This window comes from Oryx dammah, unplaced genomic scaffold, assembly GCF_014754425.2.
Source record: "Oryx dammah isolate SB20612 unplaced genomic scaffold, SCBI_Odam_1.1 HiC_scaffold_11, whole genome shotgun sequence".
Taxonomy (NCBI): Eukaryota; Metazoa; Chordata; class Mammalia; order Artiodactyla; family Bovidae; genus Oryx; species Oryx dammah.
In genome coordinates, this window is record NW_024070195.1 from 39,946,565 (window position 1) to 39,970,405 (window position 23,841).

Consider the following 23,841-nt stretch of genomic DNA (forward strand, 5'->3'; position numbering starts at 1 on the left):
ATAATAATGTTCAAGTGCTATGTAAATGTACAGCGCCTTACATTAGTGTTAGTTTCTGGCAGCTCTCATCTCTATCCCCTTCCGTTCTCTTCCTCTTCCTGGGTCTCAGCACTATAGTGGGACTAAGAAATTCTTCCAAACGGAAGGTTAGGCTTTAACTGCATTAGAAGTGCAGATTTGCTGGTCGGTCACGTCTCCCCATGCCTAAAGGAACCAATCAGAGCGTCCATAGAATGGCGCCGTCTCTCTCCACTTGGGGATCACCTCCAAAGGAGCTTGGTACTTTTTTCCGTCCTAGCAGACAGCTTGCTTTAGCCTCACGCTCTAGATTCTCGGGCTTGGAGGTGCGGGTGGGGGTGGGGGTCTTTCCTCTGCCTTGTCTCAAATCCCCCCAATTCTGGCATCTCTCGAGCTGAACGGCCGGAGCCGGAAGTGTCTTGCCGCAGCCGCCGGTCCCCGGCGAATCGACGCCGGAAGTAGCGATCGCCTCGGCAGTTTCCGGCAGCCTCGCCATGGCGGCGATTCCTCCAGACTCTTGGCAGCCGCCCAACGTGTACCTGGAGACCAGGTGAGGGTCCGGCCTCCGGGGCTGGGCTGGTGGAGGCGACGTGGAGTTTCAGGCTTAGCCGCGGGGCCGGGTTCCGGGCTCGCGCCGGTCGCCTCCTCGTGGAGGGGCGGTAGTGAGGGCCGCCTTGGGGCTGAATGGGGACCGCCAGTGCCCGCGTCCGAGCTGCACACCCACTTGCTCTGTTAGCGACAGCGGCCCGAGTGCCCACCTCCTAACCCTGCGTTCATTCATCCTTTCATTCAGCCAGCGCGCTTTCAGTCTACAGGCCAGGGACGTGCGATAGGAGGGTCAGAGGTGGATGAAACAGCTTTGCCTTTAGAAACTTACAGTATAGTGAAGGAGACAGACATGTAAATATTAAGGGTTGTAAGTAGCTCAGTTATTTACACAGATTTTTAGGAGAACACAGGAAGAAGCGCATTCATTCCCTCCTGTCAAAGTGATAATGAAGAACTGAAGTGAAGTGAAGTCGCTTAGTCGTGTCCGACTCTTTGCGATCCCGTGGACTGTAGCCTGCCAAGCTCCTCTGTCCATGGGATTCTCCAGGCAAGAATACTGGAGCGGGTTGCCATTTCCTTCTCCAGGGGAACTTCCCAACCCAGGTCTCCTGCATTGCAGGCAGACCCTTTACCCTCTGAGCCACCAGGGAAGCGCAAGCCCCCAGATAGTATTGAGCACCAAACCAGCTAGTGCCGCTTCCCCTATGTGTAACATCACATTTAGTTTAATCCTCTTAGCAACTCAGATCATGTAGGTACTGTTCCACCTTCTCTCTAGTTTTAGCAGGGGAAATGTCAAAATGTACAGAGTAAATTGCTTGCTTAAAGTCTTGTAGCTAGTAAAGTAGGGGAATCTCATTTGGAGCCTGGTCTGTTTGCCTGCTGCGCTATGTTCTTTAGCCCCATTCATTCCACTGCCTCTTTGGAAAAAGTTAAAAGTGATCTTTTTGTAGGACAAATAACCTTAAGTAATTTCTTACTGCTCCAGCAATATAAAATTGAAATTTTGTGGTCTCACCTTCAAAGGTGATTTTTTTCATCTCATCTTTGCCTACCTCTCTGCCTACAACCTTCCATTTGCGCATCAATAAGCCAGAGTCCAGCCATTGGCTTTCTGTCCTCTTGCTTGTGCTGCTTTCCTTCAGAGCACAGTTCTCTCAGATGCTGTTTTTGCCCCCTGGCCGTCTTGCCCATCTTCTTACAAGGGAAAAATTCTACTTTTTCTGGTCAACTTGAAAGTATGTAAGTTCTCAACTACCTGTTGTTTGTTTGTTTGTTTTTTCTAATTACAAAATAAATGAAAATTTAAATTCAAGCAGTTGTAGAAGTGTATACAGTAAGAAGTGACAGGCACTCCTGTCTGTAAACACACCACTAATAGTTTGAAAAGACCCTGATGCTAGGAAAGATTGAGGGCTGGAAGAGAAGGGGACAACAGAGGATGAGATGGTTGGATGGCATCAGCGACTCAATGGACATGAGTTTGGGTAAACTCCGGGAGGTGGTGATGGACAGGGAGGCCTGGCGTGCTGCAGTCCATGGGGTCGCAAAGAGTCGGACACGACTGAGCGACTGAACTGATGTTGGGTGATGTGCAGATCTTTTTCTCTGTACATAAAGACGTCTCTTTTATGTTCTATATTTAAACAATAATAAGATTGTATGATCATACTGTATGTTTTTTCTGTAATTTGCATGTAATGATGCAGCCTTCTGTATAGATATTTCATATTTTAGTCATTCCCTCTATGAAGGACATTTACATTGCTTCACATTTTTTTTGTTAGGACAATTACTGGAATAAACATCCTTGCACCTATTATATCCTCAACACTTTTGTAAGTTTTCACATAGAGTAGAAACTTTAGAAGTTGAAATTGCTGCCAAAAGGTATGCACATTCCAGATTGGTATAGGTTATAGATTGCTGTTCCAAAAAGTTATTCCCTGTATTTTAAAAGTATCCACCAGAATGTTCCTCTGTAAGAGGAAAAGGACTTAGAACCGTGTGTTGCACAGAGTAACTGTTAATCTATGTTGAATGTTAGGAGTGTAAAGGGTGAATTGCCACTAGAAAGGCTTTTAGAAAGCTATGTTCTAGCACATACCACGTTTAATTATAGAGTCCTTATACTGCACTTCACACCAGGTATTCAGTCTATACAGAGTTGACTCAATTCTTGCATTCTTGGAGCTTAAAGTCTAAGTGAGTGATGAAATGGAGGTAGATGAATGAAATTAAGATAGGAAAGCACCTACCTTAAATCTTATTTGTTCCTTTTTATTAGCTGCATTTCACGGGGAAAAGCGCTCATCACGTTGTTGCTCGGTCATGTCTGACTCTTTGCAATCCCATGGACTGCAGCATGCCAGGTCTCCCTGTCCTTCACTATCTCCCGGAGTTTGCTCAGGTTTGGGGCAAGGTTTGACGTAATCAGGTTGCCTTTGTTGCACCCTTCCTCAATACACACAAATTGTACTTTTTTTTTAATCCATTAATTTTTTTTACAAATTTATATGGCTCAAAAATCACTGAAAGCCTTTCGGTCTCTCATTTACTCAGTTTCCACCCCATCCCTAGAAACTTGTGCTGTGTGCTGTGCTTAGTCACTCAGTCGTGTCTGACTCTTTGAGACCCCATGGACTATAGCCTGTCAAGCCCCTCTGTCCATGGGGATTCTCCAGGCAAGAGTATTGGAGTGGGTTGTTGTGCCCTCCTCCAGGGGAACTTCCCAACCCAGGGATCGAACCTAGGTCTCCCGCATTACAAGCGGATTCTTTACCATCTGAGCCACCAGGGAAACCCATGAGTGCTGGTGTGGGTAGCCTATCCCTTCTCCAGGGGATCTTCCCCACCCAGGAATGGAACCGGGGTCTCCTGCATTGCAGGTGGATTCTTTACCAGCTGAGCTGCCAGGGGAGCCCCCAGAAACTTAGGTATATGTAAATAAATGTGAATTCCCAATATTTTAATATCCAACTTAAATAAAGTTATAAACTAGGTGTAAGATTTTTCTCCCTAATTTAGGGGTTGGTTATATTGGTTTCCAATGATCAGTGATTTGTTGTATATGAGGCGTTAGGATTTTTAGTTGTCTCTGGTTACTTTGCTTGAAAGAAGGACCAGAAGCCCCAGCATGTTTTCCTCCAAGGAGGTATCTGTGTTTGTGTTACTTGCATTGTGTTATTTTCCTTTGCTGAGCATGAAATCTGACCTTTGTCATCATTTCATGACTCAATAAGCTTGCAAATGAAGAGTTGTGGAGCGGTCCCATAACGTTCTTGTCTGCCATGACCTTGTTCTTTACTGGAGCTCTACTGTCCTCTCCCCTTGCAGCATGGGCATCATCGTGCTGGAGCTGTACTGGAAGCATGCTCCAAAGACCTGTAAGAACTTCGCTGAATTGGCTCGTCGAGGTTACTACAATGGCACCAAATTCCACAGAATCATCAAAGACTTTATGATCCAGGGAGGTGACCCAACAGGGACAGGTACAGTTAAGTCAGTGATAGTTTCTGAAGTCTCATCCTGTTTATAACTGGGTATATGGCAACCAGAGCTCTCTTCCAAGTATCAGGGCCTGGGTTAGTTGATTCTGGCGACCACTTCTGCCCTTGCTACCTCACACCCTTCCCCAAACACACACATATGACAAGAAACCAGTCTTGACTTTTGAGCTTTACAGAGTTTCTCATAACTTCTATGTATTGCTTACTAAGAGCAAATAATATCTGCCTGAATTGTAGTAAGTAGCTCATGTGATAAAGAATCCACCTGCAATGCAGGAGACCCTGGTTCCATTCCTGGGTCAGGAAGATCCCCTGGAGAAGGGATAGGCTACCCACACCAGTATTCATGGGATTCCCTGGTGGCTCAGATGGTAAAGAGTCCACCTGCAATGCGGGAGACCTGAGTTCAGTCCCTGAGTTGGGAAGGTCCCCTGGAGAAGGGCATGACAACTCATTCCAGTGTTCTTGCCTGAAGAATCCCCATGGACAGAGGGGCCTGGTGGGTTGCAATCCATGGGGTCGCAAAGAGTTGGACACGACTTAGCGACTAAGCACATAGTCTGGATAATCAGAAGAAAGATATTTGCAATGTTTTAAGGAAAAGAAAATAGTGGATTCTTTGATTCACTCATTTAACAAATATTGAGTACCTACCTTGTGCCAGATATTTTTCTGAGTTTGAGGGACATGGCTCAGAATAAAGGGAAAAAACCCTCCTGCTCCTAATAAAGCAGGAAAAGGATTTGGTGATAGGATTTTAGTGGAAAAGTCAGGGAAGTCCTGTCTGAGAAGGTGTGGTTGGAGCAGGAATCTGAAGGAAGTGAGGGAAATGAACCTTGTTATTGAGAGAAGAGCATTCCAGTAGGTCCAGAGGCTGTGAGGTGGGAATCCCTATAAGAGATCAGTTGGGATCTTGTAGGGCATAGTAGTAGAGACTTTGGGTGTTATTCTGAATAAGAGGGGAGCCATTAGAAGGTTTTGAGCAAAAGAGTGACATGATCTGACTTATTCTTTAAAAACGATCACTGATTTCTCTTTGGAGAATAGAGACGGGGCAAGAATGAGATCTGGGAACCAGTTAGAAAGCGGCTGTCTTCAGCCAGTCTCGATGTGGTTGGGACTCGCGTGATAGTAGAGATGGTGGTGAGAAGTGACTGGATTCAGGTTATGTTTTGATAGAAATAGAGCCAGTGGAATTTGCTGAGGTTGGAAAGGGAGGGGAAGCCAGGTGGGTGAGAGAAAGAGATGGTCAGGGATGACCTCAAGGTTCTTGACTTGAATTTAGTAAAATGGGAAAGCTCAGAGAGCAGCAGGTTTGGATGTGGACTAAGAATTTGGTTTGGGTTTTAGACACTGTTTGAAAGACTTGTCAGATCTTCCATAGAGTAAGTAATGGGATATGAGTGTGGAGTTCATGGAAAGGTCTCGGATCGAGGTATGAATTCTGGAGTTATCATCATTTAGGTGGAATGGAGAAGGAAATGGCAACCCACTCCAGTGTTCTTGCCTGGAGAATCCCAGGGACGGGGGAGCCTGGTGGGCTTGTCGTCTCTGGGGTCTCACAGGGTCGGACACGACTAAAGCGACTTAGCAGCAGCAGGTGGAATTTATTACTGAAATCACTAGACGCCAGCATTTACAACTTTGAAAGGCCCTTGCCTCTCAGTCTGTATTTTCTCTCTGCTGATTCCTGCTCCTGCTCTTTCCCCTTTAAGTCAGCTTGGGTCTCTCTTTGGCAGCTTTTTTCCCGTCTTTTTCTACTTTGTCATTCTCAATTGTCCTTTTTTTTTATCCCTTATGACTAAGAGGCGTTTTATTATTTTGATATATATGGACACATTTCAAAATACAGAATATAGAAGAAAGTAGAAAAAAGAACCAAAAAATCAGTCATGAGGGAATTTCCTGCTGGTACAGTGGTTTGGACTCCGTGCTTCCATCTCAGGGGGCTCAGATTTGATCCCTGGTTGGGGAGCTAAGATCCTGCAAGCTGTGCAATGTGGTCAAAACAGGAAAGATCACTCATAAATACCTCCTAAGGGTTCCTAACCACCGTTAGCTATTTCCCCCAGTATCCCACCTCTCAGAAATAATGAACATTAAGTTTTGGTGACCATTATTCTAGACATCTTGCATTTCAGATACCTAGTTAAAAGGATGGATTGCCAGCTAGATGGAAATAATTTCAAGAGAATTAGGCTATGTCACGAATACTGTTGTTTTTTAAAGAAAAGGTGTTGTATTTAATTTTATATCTATTTCACAGAAAAATTGACTTCCTGCTCTGAAAGATGAGGCAGTTATACTTAAATTTCTACCCATTCCTATTGTTTAGGAAAAACTTAGTTTTGTCTGCCTCCTGTGTTGGGAAAAACTCAGTTCTACTGGGCTTCTCCTTTACTTTTATGTGCTCACATAGAACACTTTACTTCTTAAATTTCTGGTCACCAAATATATGGAGTTTTTCTCCCCACATCAACAATTCCTTGGACACCAGCTGTGTTTGATTAATTTGCTAGAGCAGGCCACAGAACCGGGGAAACATAAATGCTTACTTACCAGTTTATTAAAGGATATGACAAAGAATACAGATGAACAGAGATGCTTCAGATGAGGTCTGGAAAGGTGCTGGAGATTGGAACTTCTGTCCCTGTGGAGTTGGGGTGCATCACCCTCCCAATGTGGATGTGTACATCTGCTTTAAAGCTCTCTAAAGCCTATACTGGAGAAGGCAGTGGCGACCCACTCCATTACTCTTGCCTGGAGAATCCCATGGACGGAGGAGCCTGGTGGGCTGCAGTCTGTGGGGTCTCGAAGAGTCGGACATGACTGAGCCGCTTCACTTTCATGCATTGGAGAAGGAAATGGCAACCCACTCCAGTATTCTTGCCTGGAGAATCCCAGGGACAGAGGAACCTGGTGGGCTGCCGTCTATGGGGTTGCACAGAGTCGGACACAACTGAAGCACCTTAGCAGCAGCAGCAGCAAAGCCTATACTACTGGGATTTTATGGAGGCTTCCTCATGTGGGCATGATCAGTTATTAGCTCCATTTCTAGGCCTTCTCCTTCCCTCTCTGGAGAAGGGGCTGGGGCAGGCACTGATAATTCTGACTTCTAATTATGACTTGGTCTTTCTGCGACCATCCCCCATCCAGGAACCCCCCAGAGTCACCTCATTGAAACAAAAGATGGTCTTTGTGCTCTTATCACTTAGGAATTTATAAAGGTTTCAAGAGCTGTCTGTTAGGGACAGGTCAAAGACCAAATATTAGAACAAGAAATACTCTTAGTGTTCTTATCACTTGGGATATTACAAGGGTTTTAGAAGCTCTGTGCCAGGAACCAGGGGCAGGTATCTATCTATATTTTTCTTCAGTTACAGAGTGGGTTTACATTTTCAGAGGGTTTAGCACTCACCACTAGGCTTTTCTTTTTGTAAGTACTAGAAGGCAGAAATGGCTTTTATTGCAAGGGCTGGAGGGTGTTATATTTTTTAACTCAATCATGTTTAAGAATTTCTTCCAGGTAAAAAAAGACCATGACTGTGTACTTGGGCCAGACAAATTCCCTCAGATCTTTTCAGACAATTCCGCCCCATTGCCTTCTGGTTTTGAATGTGGCTGTGGAAAATACTGAGGCCAGATTTGCTCCTTCCTTCAATACAGGGAAAAATTTTTTTTGCCTTTCTGAATATTTTCTCTTTTATGCTTATTGGATTTTCTATTTCAGGGAACTAGTTATTCTTTGTTTCATCACCTTTACCTTCCATATCTGTCACATTTCTTCTGAGTAAGCGAGATGATGTTTTTCTATTTTTTCCTGCACCCGCTGAAATAATCTGAGACCTTTACTCTCTGCCTTATTCAATTTTGAGTCATGTCTGTTCTGTTCTTTACTGCTCTGACTTAGTTATTAGTGCAGTCTTCGTGTCATTTGGCTCTCAAACTTCGCTCAACTCTGCGATCTTTTCACCTTACCCTGCTGATTTATATTATCTTGTCTTTGAGCTCTTGTTTTGTTGGATTTTTCTTACTGCTGAAGCGTCTGTAGCTGAGACAGCCACGGAGAAGCCCTTCTTGGGCTATATTTTCTGCCTTCTTTTTCTTCTTCCGTTTGTTGTGTATGTTCGCACAGTCTCCGTGCTGCTTCTTGTCACCTTATCCTTGCTTAGTGTAGGAACCTGTGTTGAGCTTGCTCCTTATCCGCTTGGGTGCAGTCTGAGTGGGTTCTCTTTGTCGCTGTCCCCACCTGTGTAGGACTGCCTGCCTTTCCCATACCAAATGCTCCGTTGCCGACTTCTGCTCTGTCTTCCCAGACTCCAGGCTAGTGGTGTTCTTCTGCCCTGGGCCCTGGGCAGCCCTTGAGTGTAGCTGGAGCAGAGGAAGAAGCCTCATAGCATTTATTGTCTTCAGCTGTGTTTCCATAACAGAAGATAAATTAGCAAGAGAATAGCCTACAAATTCATTTCATATAAGTTGTGCATGACATTTCCTTTACAAGGAAATGGAGACCTGAAAAGTTCTGAACGTTTCTATGCGAGCGTTGATCAGAGTGGAAAGTTGTGGGAAGATGTGATCGGACAGAAGTGGGTATGAGTATGAGCTCAGTGTAGTAAACTAGGGGAGACATAGCAAGGCTTATTCATTCAGATTTCTCTTGATGTCCTTCTTTCTTGGAGGTAGGAATGTTCCTTTCCTCTGCGTGTACGAAGGGTGTCTCTCACTTGAGGGTCTTTATGCCCACTTCAGGGGAAGGTCAGAAAGTCCTTCCTGCACCTGCTGTTTATCAGATTCCTTCAACTTGAAATATTCAGTGTGGAACCTTACTTTGGAGTAGTGTATCCTAATCCATCACGGTCCTGTGTTCCTCCTGCCCATTAAGGTGGCCGTTGCTGGTAGCCTGACCGCCCCCACTGAATGCCTGTGGTGGGTGGGCTTCTGCCTTCAAGAGCTTCTCCTTAACTTCCTCAGGGCTATTCACCTACTCCCCTTGTTTGCTTCACAGTATTGGAGGTTATGTGTAATAATTCTCTGTGGCGTGCGTCCTTTCCTGATTTCTGCTTTTAAGGAGTGCAGGAAGAAGAATCTCTTAATTCTTTCCTTGACTGACTTGTCAGAGTCTTTGTAATAAGATTGTCTCTCTTTTCCAATTTGGTTTTTGCTGATGAATTTTTGACTTTGAAAGAGATTGAATTTTTTGGGTTTGCTTCATCTGTTATTGGAGGGGGCAGAGTCTAATTCTGCTTCACTCTGCTTTCTTAGTCTGAAAGCGTCCTATCAACACGTTGATGTACTTCTTTCCTGCCTTCCTCCTCTCCCTTGTTATGAGATAAAATTTTAATTTATAACACCAGTAGAACTGAGAGTGTCCTTGATTAGTGTACAAGAATTGGAAGTGACTCAGATGTGTGTGCTCATATCAGAGCCTCCCAATATTTCTATACTTGGTTCTCAATCCTTCATAATGTCACATTTCCCTGATGTAATTTTAATGAAATTGAATCACTCAGAAGATTTCCAAATAATTGCATCCAACCTCAAGTATAGTGAGTAGTTGAGCTAAGCCTCCTGGCAGGCCTATGATGGAAGGCAAGCAGGAATTGGGCCCTCCTGGGGCCCGAGTATGGACTGCTAGCTGATTAGGTAATACAAGATATGCTGCGTGTGGCATCCTGAGCTCCTCATCAGGTCAATGAATCATTTCCATCCCCAGCTGTTCCTCAGTCTGGCTTCTCTGTAACTATACTTTCCATGATCTTTCTGATACATCTTTGCCAGATGTTTTTTCAGTTCGGCTATCTTTGACCTCCTGTTCATTTTAAACCATTTTTCTTCTTTTAAATCTCCCTCATTGTAATAATGCTGTGTTGAAAGCGTCCTTAGCCCTCTGAGTGTCTCCTGTGTCTTGTCTGCTGACTTCTCTGTCTCCCCTCCCTAGTGACCTGGCATCCTGTCAAGCTTCTCCTTTCGCTCTTCCTGTTCTGCGCTTGGCCTCACGGTGTCACCGGCTGCCGTGATCGTGCTGCTTATGCTGTGCATCACCCTCCCTCTGATTTCATCTCACCTCTTAGTAGCTCCAGGAACACCTGAAACGTAAAGTGTTGGACAGCAAGCTCATTGTTAATTTTATTCATTTGATGAATGTTTTGTAAGAGTCTGCGGGGTATCCTGTACTATTCCAAGGCCTATGAGGAGTATTTAAACATGAGAAGCCAAGGCATTTTTCTCTTCCTTGCAGAGCTCCCTGCCCTGCCATGAAAACAAGGTACTCATTATAAGAAACAATGGGAAAATAATAACATGGGGGCTTGCCTCATAGCTCAGTTGGTAGAGAATCTGCCTGCAATGCGGGAGACCCCGGTTCAAATCCTAGGTTGGGAAGATCCGCTGGAGAAGGGATAGGCTACCCACCCCAGTACTCTTGGGCTTCTCTTGCAGCTCAGCTGGTAAAGAATCTGCCTGTAATGTGGGAGACCTGGGTTCGATCCCTGAGTTAGGAAGATCCCCTGGAGAAGCTATCCACTCCATTATTCTGACCTGGAGAATTCCATGGACTGTATAGTCCAAGGGGTCGCACAGAGTCGGACAAAACTGAGTGACTCACTTTCAGAAAGTAATCGTTCGTGGTTATACGCTTTTGGTTATCTATAGAACATAGGTTGGAATAATTCATAATAAGAGGAAAGTACAGTGGAAGTGGGACTGGAATGGGATGGAAGCGTATTTTGAGGTGAGCCTTAAAGGAAATGTAGAATTTTAACTCTTGAGAGGACAGGGAAGGGCATTTTAGATTTCAGAATAAGTGCAAAGAGGAGGTGCAAGGGACAGAGGCCTCCGGGGTGTGAGGGAGAGCCGTCACCCCAGGCGTCGTGTCTTGCACGGGACTGGCGGTGGGTGACACAGCCCAGCTACCTCTCCACACCCAGGACAGATGCCAGAAATGTGATTTCTAAGGCCCCTGAACCGCGTGTTTAAGGGACAGTAAGGGAGGACCAGTTAGGGACAGAGTGCAGAGTAGTAGGAGAGAGAGTGGGGATTTAGATCAGGCCAGTTCATACAGATCCACAGACAGAAGTTCAGGTTTGATCCAGCATCATCGGGGACCATTTGGGATTCTTTGTAAGGAAAGTATGTGAGGACATTTAATCCATCCGTGGTACGTGGCAAGGTAATGTAGTGTTGGGGTAGACAGAGGGTTTTGGAGCCTGGTGGGCTTGGGGTTGAATCTTGGCTTCACGTGAGCACTTCTTAAATGTAGATGAGTTATGTAACCTTGCTGAGCTTCTTATCTATAAATGGGGAGTGTGGTTATGTGTACCTCATGGGGTTATTGTGAGTAGTAAGTGAGCAGATGTTTGTAAAATGGTTAGCGCAGACTTGATACAAAATACAAGCGCAGAAAAATAGGGTTTTTATTATTCATTTTGGTTATTCACTTAACAAATGTCTGTTGGACTCCAGGCATTATTTTAAGAGCTGGGGATACAGTAATGACTAAGAAAGCCCTTGTGAAACTCATTCTAGTAGGAGAGAGTGAACAAATAAGTACCTAATATGGGTGACAAATGATATAGGAGAAACGATGGATAAGGGGATAGAGCAGGGATTCTCAGTCTTGGCATTACTGACATGTTGGGCAGGACAGTTCTTTGTTGTGGGAGTGTCCTGTGCCTTGTAGGATTTAGCTGCTTCTTTGACCTCTACCCCCAGATGCCAGTAGATCCCTCAGTGTGATAACCAAAAATATCTGCACATATTGGTCAGTGTCCGCAGGGGGCAGAGTGTCACCTGGTTGAGAACCACTGGGATATGGAGAGAGGTGGTATTGTGGATAGTGCGATTAAGGAAGACCTCTGGTAGGTTATGTGAGCGGAGCTCTGGATGAAGTAAAGCAGTGTGCCATGAGACTGCCGGGGCCATCCAGAGGGAACAGCAGTCAGAGGTCTCAGTGCAGAGTGTGCTCTGCAAGACACAGCAGAGGCCGGTGTGGCTGGAGCAGGTGGTGAGGGCGAGAGTGGCGGGGGGTCCTGGACAGTGTTGTAAGTTGTCGTGAAGACTTTGCATTTTGTCCTAAGTGTGGAGAAGTGTCACTAGAGGATTTTGAGCAGAGGTCTGCCATGATCAGACTTGTTTTAAAAGGATCCCCCTGACTTCCACGTGGAGGAAAGACTAGTGAGGAAAGCTGGAGGCAAGGCCAGAAGCAGGGTGACCAGTTAGAAGATTTCATTGTTGTCAGAGCTAAAGCTTGTAGTTTGGACTACGGCAATAGCGGTTCCCTTGGTGCCGGTCCTCTGGGAAGCGCATGCCTGGATAGAGTTAGGAGTTCAAGAGATTTAATGGGCTAACACCTGCGAAAGATAAAGGGGTGAGGGAGCAAGGACTGGAAAGAGAAGTCTTCACGTAACAATGCAGGTCCAACATCTGTGATAGAAGAGAAGGGAGCAGAGAAGGGGCCAGCAGAGGAAAGTGAAGAGCTGCGGTGAAGGTGAGGTTCAGGAAGGGCGACGGCAGCTATGAGACGCTGCTCGCAGATCAGGCAGGGTGATGCCTGACGACTGACTGTGAGACTCAGTGATGACGTATTGGTACTGATGATCTTGACAAGAGCCGTCTCAGCGGAGTGGTGAGGGCAAGCATCTGGATGGAGGGCATCAAGAGGCAGCAGCAGAAGTGGGGTGGAGTTTTTCTGGGAATTGATGCAGAGACATAGGGGGAAACTTGGAGACAGTGTTTGTTATTGTTGCCATTTTTCCAGAATGGGAAACAGTAATACCATGTTTTTATGCTGATAGGAATGATGTACTAGAAAGAACTTTGATATAGGAGAGTGGAACATCAGAGTTGCAAAGTTTTTTAAAGGTGAATGGGCTTGATTAGTATGTGGTGGTAGGATAATCATTTGGATAGTCTGAGTGTTTAATAGCAGAAGAGGGAAAGTAAATGGGTAGAGATGTAGGAAGGAAAGAGGATTTGGTGGTGAAAATACATGAAAGTTCTCATCTTCTTCTCAGTGAAATAAGAAGCAAAGTTAGCCACAAAGAGCAAGGAGCAGCCGGGCAGTGGTGGAGGTTTGAAGACGAATTAGAATAAGCTCAGGCAGACTGACTCCAAGGTGGATCATGACCTACAGTCACCCCTCACAGAAAATGTTCAGATTATCTCAAAAGGGGCTCATTATCACTGATACCGCCGTGTGTGCTTCATGTTATATATCACATGGTTTCTTGCATTATCTCGTTTAATTCTTGTAACAGTCCTGTGAAATATAATTTCTACTACTATTCCTATTTTACAGACAAGGAAACTGAGGCTTAGAGAGGGTAAGTGTCTTGCTTAAGGTTGCACAACTAGTCCGTGGTGAAGTGGGACCCAAAATCCAGATCTCTTTGACCCCAAAGGCAAGTGAGCATGAAAGGACTCTTATCTTAAGAACTGTAAAGCTTCTTGGAGAGCTGTAGTGTCATTTGCTGTGTTAGATCTGGTATCTGGCGTTTGCCCTGGCGATCCACTAGCAGCCCCACTAGGCAGCTTCCCCTTCCTACTGTTAACTAACAAAGTGGTCGTATCAGTTTCGGATCCTTTTGGCTGCAAGTAACAGAAAACCACGGAGGCTTTGTTTTTTTCATGTGACAAAATGTCTGGAGTTAAGCAGTTGCGGGGGGGTTCCCCTGCCCAGTGGAGCTGTCAGCGATCCAGGCTTGCTGTGTTGTTCCACTCCACCATTCTTAGTGCTTTGGCCTTTGATATCAAACTTGTCTTACGGTTGCAAGGTGGCTGCTGTTGCTGCTGACATCACCTCTGCCTTCCAAGGAGGAAGATGAGAGACAGAGGAGTCTGTCCCTTTTTGTCGGGAAAGCTGTAGCTTTCCTAGAAGCTCTACTCAGTGGCTTCTGTATACGTTAGTAAGTCAGAACTGGGTCATCTGGTCACCCCTAGCTGCAAAAGGAACTGGCCGGTACCTGCCTTTTTTTGTCTCTGAGGTTGAGGCAGGCTGTGGAGAAGGCGTTGGAAATGCTCAGAAGACAGCTTCAGTATCTGTTAGAGGCTTCTTTGCTGGAAGAGAGGCTTTGATTGGATTGTGGTTAGTCACCTTCTCCTGTCAAATGCCCCAAGCAGAGCTTTCACACGGGCCTGCTAATGAGTAAACTGGCTGACCTTTAGCTGCTTTAGGGCTGGGTATTGATCCATTATCCCATCAGCTATGGGAGTGGTGGGGACAGGTAGCACCAAGTTTGGTGATCTTTGTGTGGGAGACCATTCTGCATGTCTCAGATGCCACTTCAGTTCTTGAGAGGTTTCTGTAGTCAGTGAGCAGGAGCAGGAGGAAGAGACATCAGAGGACTCTTGGGAATAAGAAAGGAGTTTTGTTTTGTTAGTTTTAAGAAACAGAAAGCACAGGTCATACGGAAACAGTTTAAGGAATTTCAACTGCAAAAAAACTCTTTAGTGCCAGAAGATCCCATTAAACGAGTGGAAAAAAGCAAACTGGAAAAAAATACTTGCAAAAGCATTAACTGACAAAGGATCAGTATCTAGAATAATCCTACCAGTAAATACACACACACACACACACACGCACGCATGCACGCACGCACGCACGCGCGCGCCCAGTAAATAAGGAAAGTGAGCTCCATGACAGCCCTTGTTAGCTCTTGGGGAACAGTGGAGTTGAGAGAGAGAAATGGGGTGGGGGATGTGTGCTTGGGGTCTTTGACTGGATTTGAGACTGTCTGGTGTCATTTCAGGAGGTTCTAGAGTTCCCAGTACCACAGTTCTTTACATCTCAGCACAGAAAGAATTCAGTGAGAGGCAAAGAGATACAGATAGGTGATTTATTAGAATAGGACGCTTGTGTGATTTACAGGTGGGCAGGCGAGGGGTTGCCAGGTGCTGAGAACTTACTGGGCTACAGTTTTATAATCAAAAGCAGGGAGCCAGGGGAAGAACTCTTTTTGTCTTTTCTGAGTAGACGTTATGTTTCTATCATCAGTTCCCCCTCCAGGTTGCGCAGGAAAGTTTTTCATCCCTATATGGTCAAGTTAGGTCCACGAATTACTGTCTTTTTTATGTGTGCAGAGAGCGTGTCCTGGGCATCATTAGCTCACTGAGCTTACTGGCCAGGATGTGGGGCTCCTACCACCACTGTTTTCTTGTTTGGGGGCAGGTCTCATAAGCAAGCCTGCTCTTTATCATTAACTTACAGGGTCTCCCATGTTTTTTCTATTTACAGTCCCCTAGTTGGGTTAATTATTTAATCACCTACTTTGTCCCTTTACTCTGTCCCTATCAGACTAGCCCTATTTTCTGTCTTTCTTCTTTTTGTTTTTATTTATTTGGCTACACCAGGTCTTATTTGCGGCATGCAACTCTCAGTTGCAAATTCTCAAATGTGGGGATCTAGTTCCCTGAACAGGGATTTGAACCTGTGCCTCCTGCACTGGGAGTGAGGAGTCTAGCCGCTGGACCACCAGGGGAGTCCCTGCACACTTTTATTCCTTGAGCAGAGGCTGCACAGTTGTTTGTCCTATTATCCCTTGTATTGTTTTATGTCTGAAATAGTAAATTTTTTGAGTAAATGTGGGAAAGAGAGGACTGAAGGACTTGGAGAGTAGAGTGTGGAAAACAGGCCTGTGTTTGTACCAGAGGAGGCACACAGTGCGTTTTGACCGCAGAGCTTCCTAGTTGTTGGCTTTGTCTGTGATCATTGACCCGTTGCGCTTTCGCACCAGAGAACTCTTTAATCACTCCTGTCCTCCTCCCATCTCTCCCCTATTCCACATGCCCAAAGGAATGCTGTGATTGGAATTATCTGTCTTTCTGACATTTTGCTGCAAACCCTACTGAACTGAATTAAGTTATGAAAAGATAGCAGTATGACTAAACTGTCTTCATGGCCCGAAGTACTTGTGGTTGGTCAAACTATGCCTAGTGAGTAAAAAGGGGCCTCCAGGCTCTTTCTTCTCATCTCCTGATTGCTTAAAACTCCAGGCTTCATCCATGAGGCTCTGGCAGTCCTGGACGTGCAGAGATCATACTTCCGAGCTGCTGAACCCTCAGCTTGCTCATTCAAGCCCTGGGGGTAGGGCTTGACCTGGATTTGCCCCCATAGCCCTCTTTCTCCTCTTTCGTCTTCCGGCCTAGCCCTGCAGCTAACCCCCCTACCTTCACCCCAGGCTCAAGCAGGAACATTGACCCTGTAGTCAGAGGGAATGTATTGGTTATATAAGTGCTGTTTGGAGGTATACTGGCAAGTTGGGATTTTTGGAATGAATTTTTACATAGTTTGGTAGTTCAGTAATTTTCCAGAAGCTTAGGTAGCCTGGGCCAGGTGGGAGGTTTCCCCAGCTCTGTTAGGATTCACCCCCACCCCCCCCACCCCCACCCCCGCCCCGTGCCTCTTTACATGAGAACAGGGTTTCCTTCCTGAACCGGGGGCTGTGACAGGCTCCCCGTGGTGGAGTATCCTAAAAGATAAAGCAGAGGATTTTTTTTTACCATGGAAACATCTTAGCAGGGCCCAGGGCCCTCTGGGGGTGGACATGGTGCTTTACTATGCTACTTTCACAGCAGGCTATAAAAGAAAGTGAGCTGCCTGCCTCTGGCCAGTTTCCTGGCTGCCAGGCGAGCAGAATAAGCTGGTAAAATCCACTGTTCACTTTGTTTCAGGCTGTTTTGTCTTGACTGGTCAACTTGAAAGTGAAAGGCACTCAGTCATGTAAGACTCTTTGTGACCCCAGGACTGTACAGTCCATGGGATTCTCCAGGCCAGAATACTGGAGTGGGTAGCTTTTCTCTTCTCCAGGAGATCTTCCCAACCCAGAGATTGAACCCAGGTCTCCCACATTGCAGGCAGATTCTTTACCAGCTGAGCCACAAGGGAAGCCCAAGAGTACTGGAGTGGGTAGCCTATCGCTTCTCCAGCAGATCTTCCCAACCCAGGAATTGGACCAGGATTTCCTGCATTGCAGGTGGATTCTTTACCAGCTAAGCTATCAGGAAAGCCCCGAGAAGCCAAAATAGTTCAACAAGGCATATGGTTGACTAAATAATTGATTAGGAGAATTATCTCCTATTAGGACATTTTTTCCTATGGTAAATTCTTATTTAACATATCATTTTTTTCTAACAATAAACCTGGGTGCCCAGCATAGCAAGAGTATGGACTCTTGTGGGCGTATCAATAATAGAAATAATGTGGTGGTATGGTTCCCAGCAAATCGTTCCCAGTGCTGTGTTTCTTCATATTCTCCTTATGTTGTAGCCACGTGTTCCGGGAACAAACTCACTTGGAATGACAATGCAGATTGTGGAGTGCAGTTCATTACACCGGCGGCCCAAGGCAGAGTCTCCTCTTAGCGAGGGACCCCGACCAGTTTCTGTGAAAACCTTATATACTCTAAGTGTGCTTGTTCAAACCCACCTCCCCAGATTCCTTGAAACTAGTCTGGACAAGGTAAAAGAGATACGATCAAAGTTAACCCATGATTCATGGGTCACAAGACTAGATGAACAGTGGATGTTTATCAGTAGGCCTGTGGTCATATCCCTATAAACAAATGGAATTTACCACTTTGTTCTGTTTCAGAGATAATTAGCATATTCTTTTAGGCAAGTACAAGTCCTGAGGCTCTTTTATCCGGGGGTCTGGTTTCCCGTTGGTATGCCATTTCTACGGACACTGGGCACAAAGTTGAGAGTCCACTGGGAGGTGACCAGGCGTGTAGCCCAATGTTTGCAGCCTGGCCTAAGACGGAGTCCAGCTCTGTCTGTTTCCTCCTTCATTTCCCCCTCTTGATGATCTTAACTCATATTATGAACATCACTCATAGGGATATAGTGTACCCTGGCTCTCTGACCACCAGTTTAGGAGAATGACATCAGCTTTCAGGTTGCAAAGTTTATAATACATTGTAAAATGTAGACCCTACAGGCAGAACTATCAAGGCAACTGTAACAATGATAAATATAGTCTTCCATCAATCGGCCTTCACCCAAGATAGGACCGAAGTCCAGGAAGGAATGTTTTCATTTGACATTGCTTTCACCTGGTTTTTCGTGTCATCTAAAGCAGTCGATACATTACCAGATAAGTCAGGAATGTATACACAACATTTAATCTTAATTATAGCACAGGTCCCTCCTTGAGCAGCTGTATGTCCAAAGCCATTTTATTATGAATTACCACTTTTTTCATTTGGATTTGTTTTTTATTTAAGGCTTGGATGGCTTTTGTTTTATCCAGGAGGGGCTGTTTTGTGAAATTAGTCAAGGCCTTTACTTGATTCATGATATCTGTTGTCTCTATAGAGATATCTGTTGTCTCTATAGAATAAGGCAGCGATATATTCATACCATTGAAACACAGATCTTGTCCACCTAGCATGTAAATAAGGTAGATTTACCGGGGCTTGTTGTAGGTTAGGCTTTTGTTACACTGGCATTTATATCAAATGCAACCCCATGACCCGAGTCTGTTGACCGTACGTCTTACACCAAGAGAGCAAGGAGAGGTTATGATTGACAAGAGAGAGGAAAGTCTCTTTTTGTCATCCCAGAAAAGAGCAGAGTGGTTTAAAATCCCTTGGCAGAGCGGTGACACCCACCAAGGAAGTCCATCCATCACTGACAGGCATAGCCCCACATACCCAGCAGCTGGAAGTGTTGTGGAAGTCTGTAGGAATGTGTCCATGAGACAAATATCTTTCAGACCATCTTCTTTTTTTTTTGTTCTGTCTACGAAGTTCTCAGTACCCTATGTACTTTTGATATTTCCACTCAATGACACTTAAATTGCCATTCTGCCTCCTTCTTAATTGGGGTGAGAAGAGCCTTACCTGCCAGATCCCAGAGGGCGAAGGGGCATTGCCGTGTCTTTCTTTACCTGTTGGTCAGCACAGCCAAACCAGAACACCACGTGGTCTAAGACTGTTTTTCCCTTAAAGTCCGTTCTGCCTTGGTGGGCTTGATCAGGTGCAGATGAAAACACAGATGGGTTAAATATCCCATGTCCCAGGCCATGTCTGGAAAAGTCAATTTATATTCACTTGTGTATCCACCCTCCTTCTAGCCTAACAATTCCGAAGGGGTCAAGAATTTTACAGCAGACGGGACACCTCCTGGGGGAGGGCAGAATACAAGCATACAAGGACTAGTTGTCTATCTTAAAATCCCCTGGCGATCGCTTGTTAATAATTTTTCCCAAGACGGCGTGGACACACCTCCTAAATGACCTTTGCAAATTCCCTCCCTAAGCCCTAGGACGCTTGTCGACCTGTGTACCAAGCAGTCGCTGCCGCCTGCCTATTCCAGGCCCCTGTGGGTCCGTGCCCGTTCTAGTGCCTCCCAGGGGGTGATCAGGCCCCCTCTTTCACCCTGCCGGGTGGGGTCCTCCTCACCTGAGCGCTCAGCTCCCCTGCTGCCGTCCACTACCTGCTAACGTGAAAGGTTCAGGTGTTGAGAAGCAGAATCCTTCCAGAAGGGTGAGGCACCTTACCCCCTCTAGAAGATTCAAGCCGCAAGGCCCCGGCGTACTCCCAAATGGGACTTGTCTCCTCAAAGTGAGAAGTTTCCCGGCCAATGCACCAAATGTAGCCACGCATTCTGGGTAACAAACTTACTCAGGACAATGCAGGTAGTGGAGTGCAGTTCATTACACCGGCAGGCCCAAGGCAGAGTCTCCTCTTAGCCAAGGACCCTGACTAGTTTCTGTGAAAACCTTATATACCCTAAGTGTACTTGCTCAAACCCACCTCCCCAGATTCCTTGAAACTAGTCTGGACAAGGTAAAAGAGAGATAGGATCAAAGTTAACCCATGATTCATGTGTCACAAGACTAGATGAACAGTGGATGTTTATCAGTAGGCCTGTGGTCATATCCCTGTAAACATAATGGAATTTACCACTTTGTTCTGTTACAGAGATAATTAGCATATTCTTTTAGGCAATGGAGAGTCCAAGTACAAGTCCTGAGGCTCTTTTATCCAGGGGTCTGGTTTCCCATTGATATGCCATTTCTATAGACCCCGGCCACAGAGTTCAAAGTCCATTGGGAGGGTGACCATGCATGTAGCCTAATTTTCACAGCCTGGCCTAAGACGGAGTCCAGCTCTGTCTGTTTCCTCCTTCACTTACAGTATGTGGCCTGTCCTCTTAATGAATTCTGCTTACTGTAATATTAGTATTTTCTGCCTCATTGCCACTTAGCACTGTCCCTTTTTCTCCGTAAGCTAGTTATCTTTGACTTAAACGATTTTTTTCCCTTCATCTAGGTTAAGGATAGTGAATAGGTTTCAGTTCTTATGCCATCTCTGATCCATCGAAAACAGCTGTCTGGAGTTGTGGGTGGGTACAGATTCAGAGGCCAGACTGAGCTCTGCAGGGGAGAATGCTGATTGATTAGCAATGTCTGTGAAGGGCGCAGGGTTAGGGCTTGGACCACTCCTATCTGAAGTACTCATAAAAATGTAAAAAATTAAGAAAGCTCTTAACACGTCAAATCATGAATGGTGGTTATTGTAGATTGTTAGATTCAGGAGAATTTGCTGTTCCTTTGATAATGATCTATGTTTTCTGCATTTTGACAGTGAACATGTATTACTTTAATAAGCAGGGAAAAAAAAAAAAACAGTGTTATTTTGAAGAGAAACGTCCTACCTAAATGAAACTGGTGATTTGAATGTGCTGTGTCAGTGCTTGATTCTGCTGCTGGGCTGTATAGTTGCAGTGTACTTAGCAGGCGGCTGGGTGTGCTCACTGATTTTCCTTTCTTGCACTCCAAACAATCTTTTGGCCCTGGACCATAGTTCTTGTTGTGTGGTAGAATGTGGGACTGACTGACTGGTTTCCCTTCTTCTAACTGGCAGGTCGAGGTGGTGCATCTATATATGGCAAGCAGTTTGAAGATGAACTTCATCCAGACTTAAAATTCACAGGTAAGTGTATGATCTGGCTGGACTGGGAAGAGGAAGAGGGAGTGGATTTTAAAAGCTCACTCTTTTGGCAGTGATTCAGGGTGACTGCCTGACACCATGGCGTGGTGCCATGTAGCTGCCCAGCTGCAGCGCCCCAAAGAGCTCTGGCCGATTAGGAAAAGTGGCGCCTCTCAGAGTCCTGAGCGATTCAGAGCACTGGTCTGAGTGATCTCAATTCTCACTGCTTGTTGAATGTTGCAAGAAAGCAAAAGATTCTGCAAAGAAGCAGGAGACCTTCCTGGATTTTTGAGGGGAATTGAGAACCTGGTCCAGCAGTTAGCAGGGATCATGATGGATATAAGCTGAGGAGTAGGTGAAGACAGGGCTTCCCTGGGGGCTCAGAGGTTAAAGTGTCTGCCTGCAATGCGGGCGACCTGGGTTTGATCCTTGGGTCAGGAAGATCTCCTGGAGAAGGAAATGGCAACCCACTCCAGTACTCTTGCCTGGAAAACTCCATGGATGGAGGAGTCTGGTAGGCTACAGTCCATGGGATTGCAAAGAGTCACACATGACTGAGCAGCTTCACTTGGTGAAGACAAGGAAGCTGAGGCCATTGGGGTAGTCCAGCTGTCAGCCTCTGTGCGAGAGTAGAGAGCCTGCCTGATGGCAGGGTTGTGCAGTTGGGTGCTTGGTGTGGCTTCTTTCTATCCCTAGGCTGGTATAGCAGGTCCAGGCTGGAGTGTCAGGGTTACTCATACTCCTTCCTCTTCCTTTTTGCCGCCAGGGGCTGGAATTCTCGCGATGGCCAATGCAGGGCCTGACACCAACGGCAGCCAGTTCTTTGTGACCCTGGCTCCCACCCAGTGGCTTGATGGCAAACACACCATTTTTGGCCGTGTGTGTCAGGGAATAGGCGTGGTGAATCGAGCTGGGATGGTGGAAACGAACTCCCAGGACCGCCCTGTGGACGACGTGAAGGTCACCAAGGCTTACCCTTCCGCGTAGACTCGCTGCCCTCTCGGGCACCCCCAGGTCTTCTGAGATGGCCCCAGCAAACTGGTTCGCAGATGACCTAGAATGACGCATAACTCTAAACCTCATTTTGGCCTTGCAAGTCTGAGGCGCTGAGGAGGCCTGGGGTCTTGGGTGAGTTAGAGACGGGCGTGTATTTTGATCAGATGCTTCTTTTCTCTTCCCCAGTACCTGTGCTGACTGAGCACGTGCAGAAATGCTCCTACATGATCTTTCACAGATAACTGCTCACTGCACACGGCCCGTACTGCTCCTTCTCGTGTGTGTCTGCTTCATGTGCTTCAGACAAAGTGAAGCCCACTCTGTCATTTCGCAGTGCCTAACCAGCCTCTTGTGGAAATTTATATTCTGGCCTACACTGCAGTCTTTAGTGGCTGGCAGCCACAGAATTCAAAACCAAGTAGTGTCTATCAGCCTTCTTAACTGTGTGCGCCCCCTATTTCAGTCTCTTGCATTGGTTCTTCCAGGGATTGTATGCATCTCTGTATATATTTTTCCTCTCAGAACATCAACACTGCTGTTTCTGACACTGAGACATCCCACACAAACCACATTGAATTTTTGCCAAATGAAAAATGCATCCAACAATCAAGTTTCTAAGAAGGTGTCAAGTGGGGAATGATAATGTGTAATAATCGAGAAATGAATTTATTAAAAAGAAGCAGACGCATTGACCATTTTTTCTCCAGGAAGGAGTAGAAATCTGTAGTGAGCATAAAGGCAGACTGTGGGTTCTCCTTAAAAAAACAGTATTCTCATAAAGGAGAAGCACCACTTAAGTTTTTTTAAACTAAGACTTAAGAGAAATTAGGTAAGAGAGTTTATATGTATTTTTTTAATCTTTCTAATTTTTTTTTAAGGAGGGAGTGGTGAGGGAAAGGAAGTTAATACCTGTGGAATGCATAGAACCTTCCAAAATAAAATTCCATTGATGGTTGAAATCACTGCTGTAGTCTGATCTTAAACATTGTACGAGGTTCTAACAGCCATTTGGACCTCTGAATCATCTCAAGTAGTACTTATTGTAGGACTGATCTTTAGGTTTTCATATCATTTTAGGTTTGGGGATCTCTAGTAGATTTCTGCCATCCAAGAGTAGGTTTGACTTTTAAAAGGAGGCACCAGAGAAGGAAGTTAAGTGATGTCGACCAGCATTTCTGAGTGAGGGGGACGCCCCTGTGGATTAACCAAGTGGATGTGCTGAGATACCTGAACCATTATGTGAACTTGCAGGAGATGTTATCGTGAACCCAGGGGCAGTATGTGTTGTGGTATTTGCTTTCTTAAATGGATAGCTCCTTGACTGAAAGAGGATTATAGCTTAAGTGTTCCTCCTTATCCCTCTCTGATTTTGGGAATGGTGATTTCCTTTATGGAATGGCCAAACAAGGTTCTGTTTCCCATGCACATCTTTCTCTTTTCTCTCAATGACAAGAAAGCAAAACCCAATAACAAACTATGTAACTGACTCTGTAACCTCCCAGAGATGGTTTTAGGGTACAGAGTTCTATTGCAGGAAAGTAGAAATACATTTCTTTCAGCTTGGACTAGGTGGACATAATTGGATCCTCCTCTGGGAGCAAGGAATAAGACACTCAACCACTCACCTTCCAGAACTATAATCCTGAAAATCCCTGTTTTCACCCAGGTCATGGGAGTGGTGGAAATGTGTTATGGCTACTTTGAGAAGTAAACAAGGTTGTGACTACGTTGGGAAGAGAGCCACACAGGCACAGTTCCTTGTTTCTGGATGAGTATACCACACGTATGCCATGGTGATCATACATGCAAGCACATGCCAATTTTCAGAAAGGATGTGACCT

At 45.5% G+C, this 23,841-nt stretch overlaps 1 protein-coding gene across 1 annotated transcript; it reads left to right on the forward strand.

Moving 5' to 3' along the window:
* The first annotated feature begins 211 nt into the window (after positions 1-211).
* On the forward strand, positions 212-22,962 carry PPIL1 (peptidylprolyl isomerase like 1). The gene is made up of 4 exons (XM_040249801.1): positions 212-568; positions 3,904-4,058; positions 20,939-21,007; positions 21,771-22,962. Exons 1-4 carry the CDS (start codon positions 513-515, stop codon positions 21,989-21,991), a joined length of 501 nt encoding a protein of 166 aa, XP_040105735.1. The 5' UTR covers positions 212-512; the 3' UTR covers positions 21,992-22,962.
* The last annotated feature ends 879 nt before the right edge of the window (positions 22,963-23,841 follow it).

Bases quoted from the DNA above. Each gene is read 5' to 3' on its own strand.
- PPIL1 (XM_040249801.1), top strand. From the start codon at position 513: ATGGCGGCGATTCCTCCAGACTCTTGGCAGCCGCCCAACGTGTACCTG. The intron at 4,059-20,938 runs GTACAGTTAAGT...TCTAACTGGCAG, and splicing joins AGGTGACCCAACAGGGACAG to GTCGAGGTGGTGCATCTATA. The intron at 21,008-21,770 runs GTAAGTGTATGA...TTTTGCCGCCAG, and splicing joins TCCAGACTTAAAATTCACAG to GGGCTGGAATTCTCGCGATG.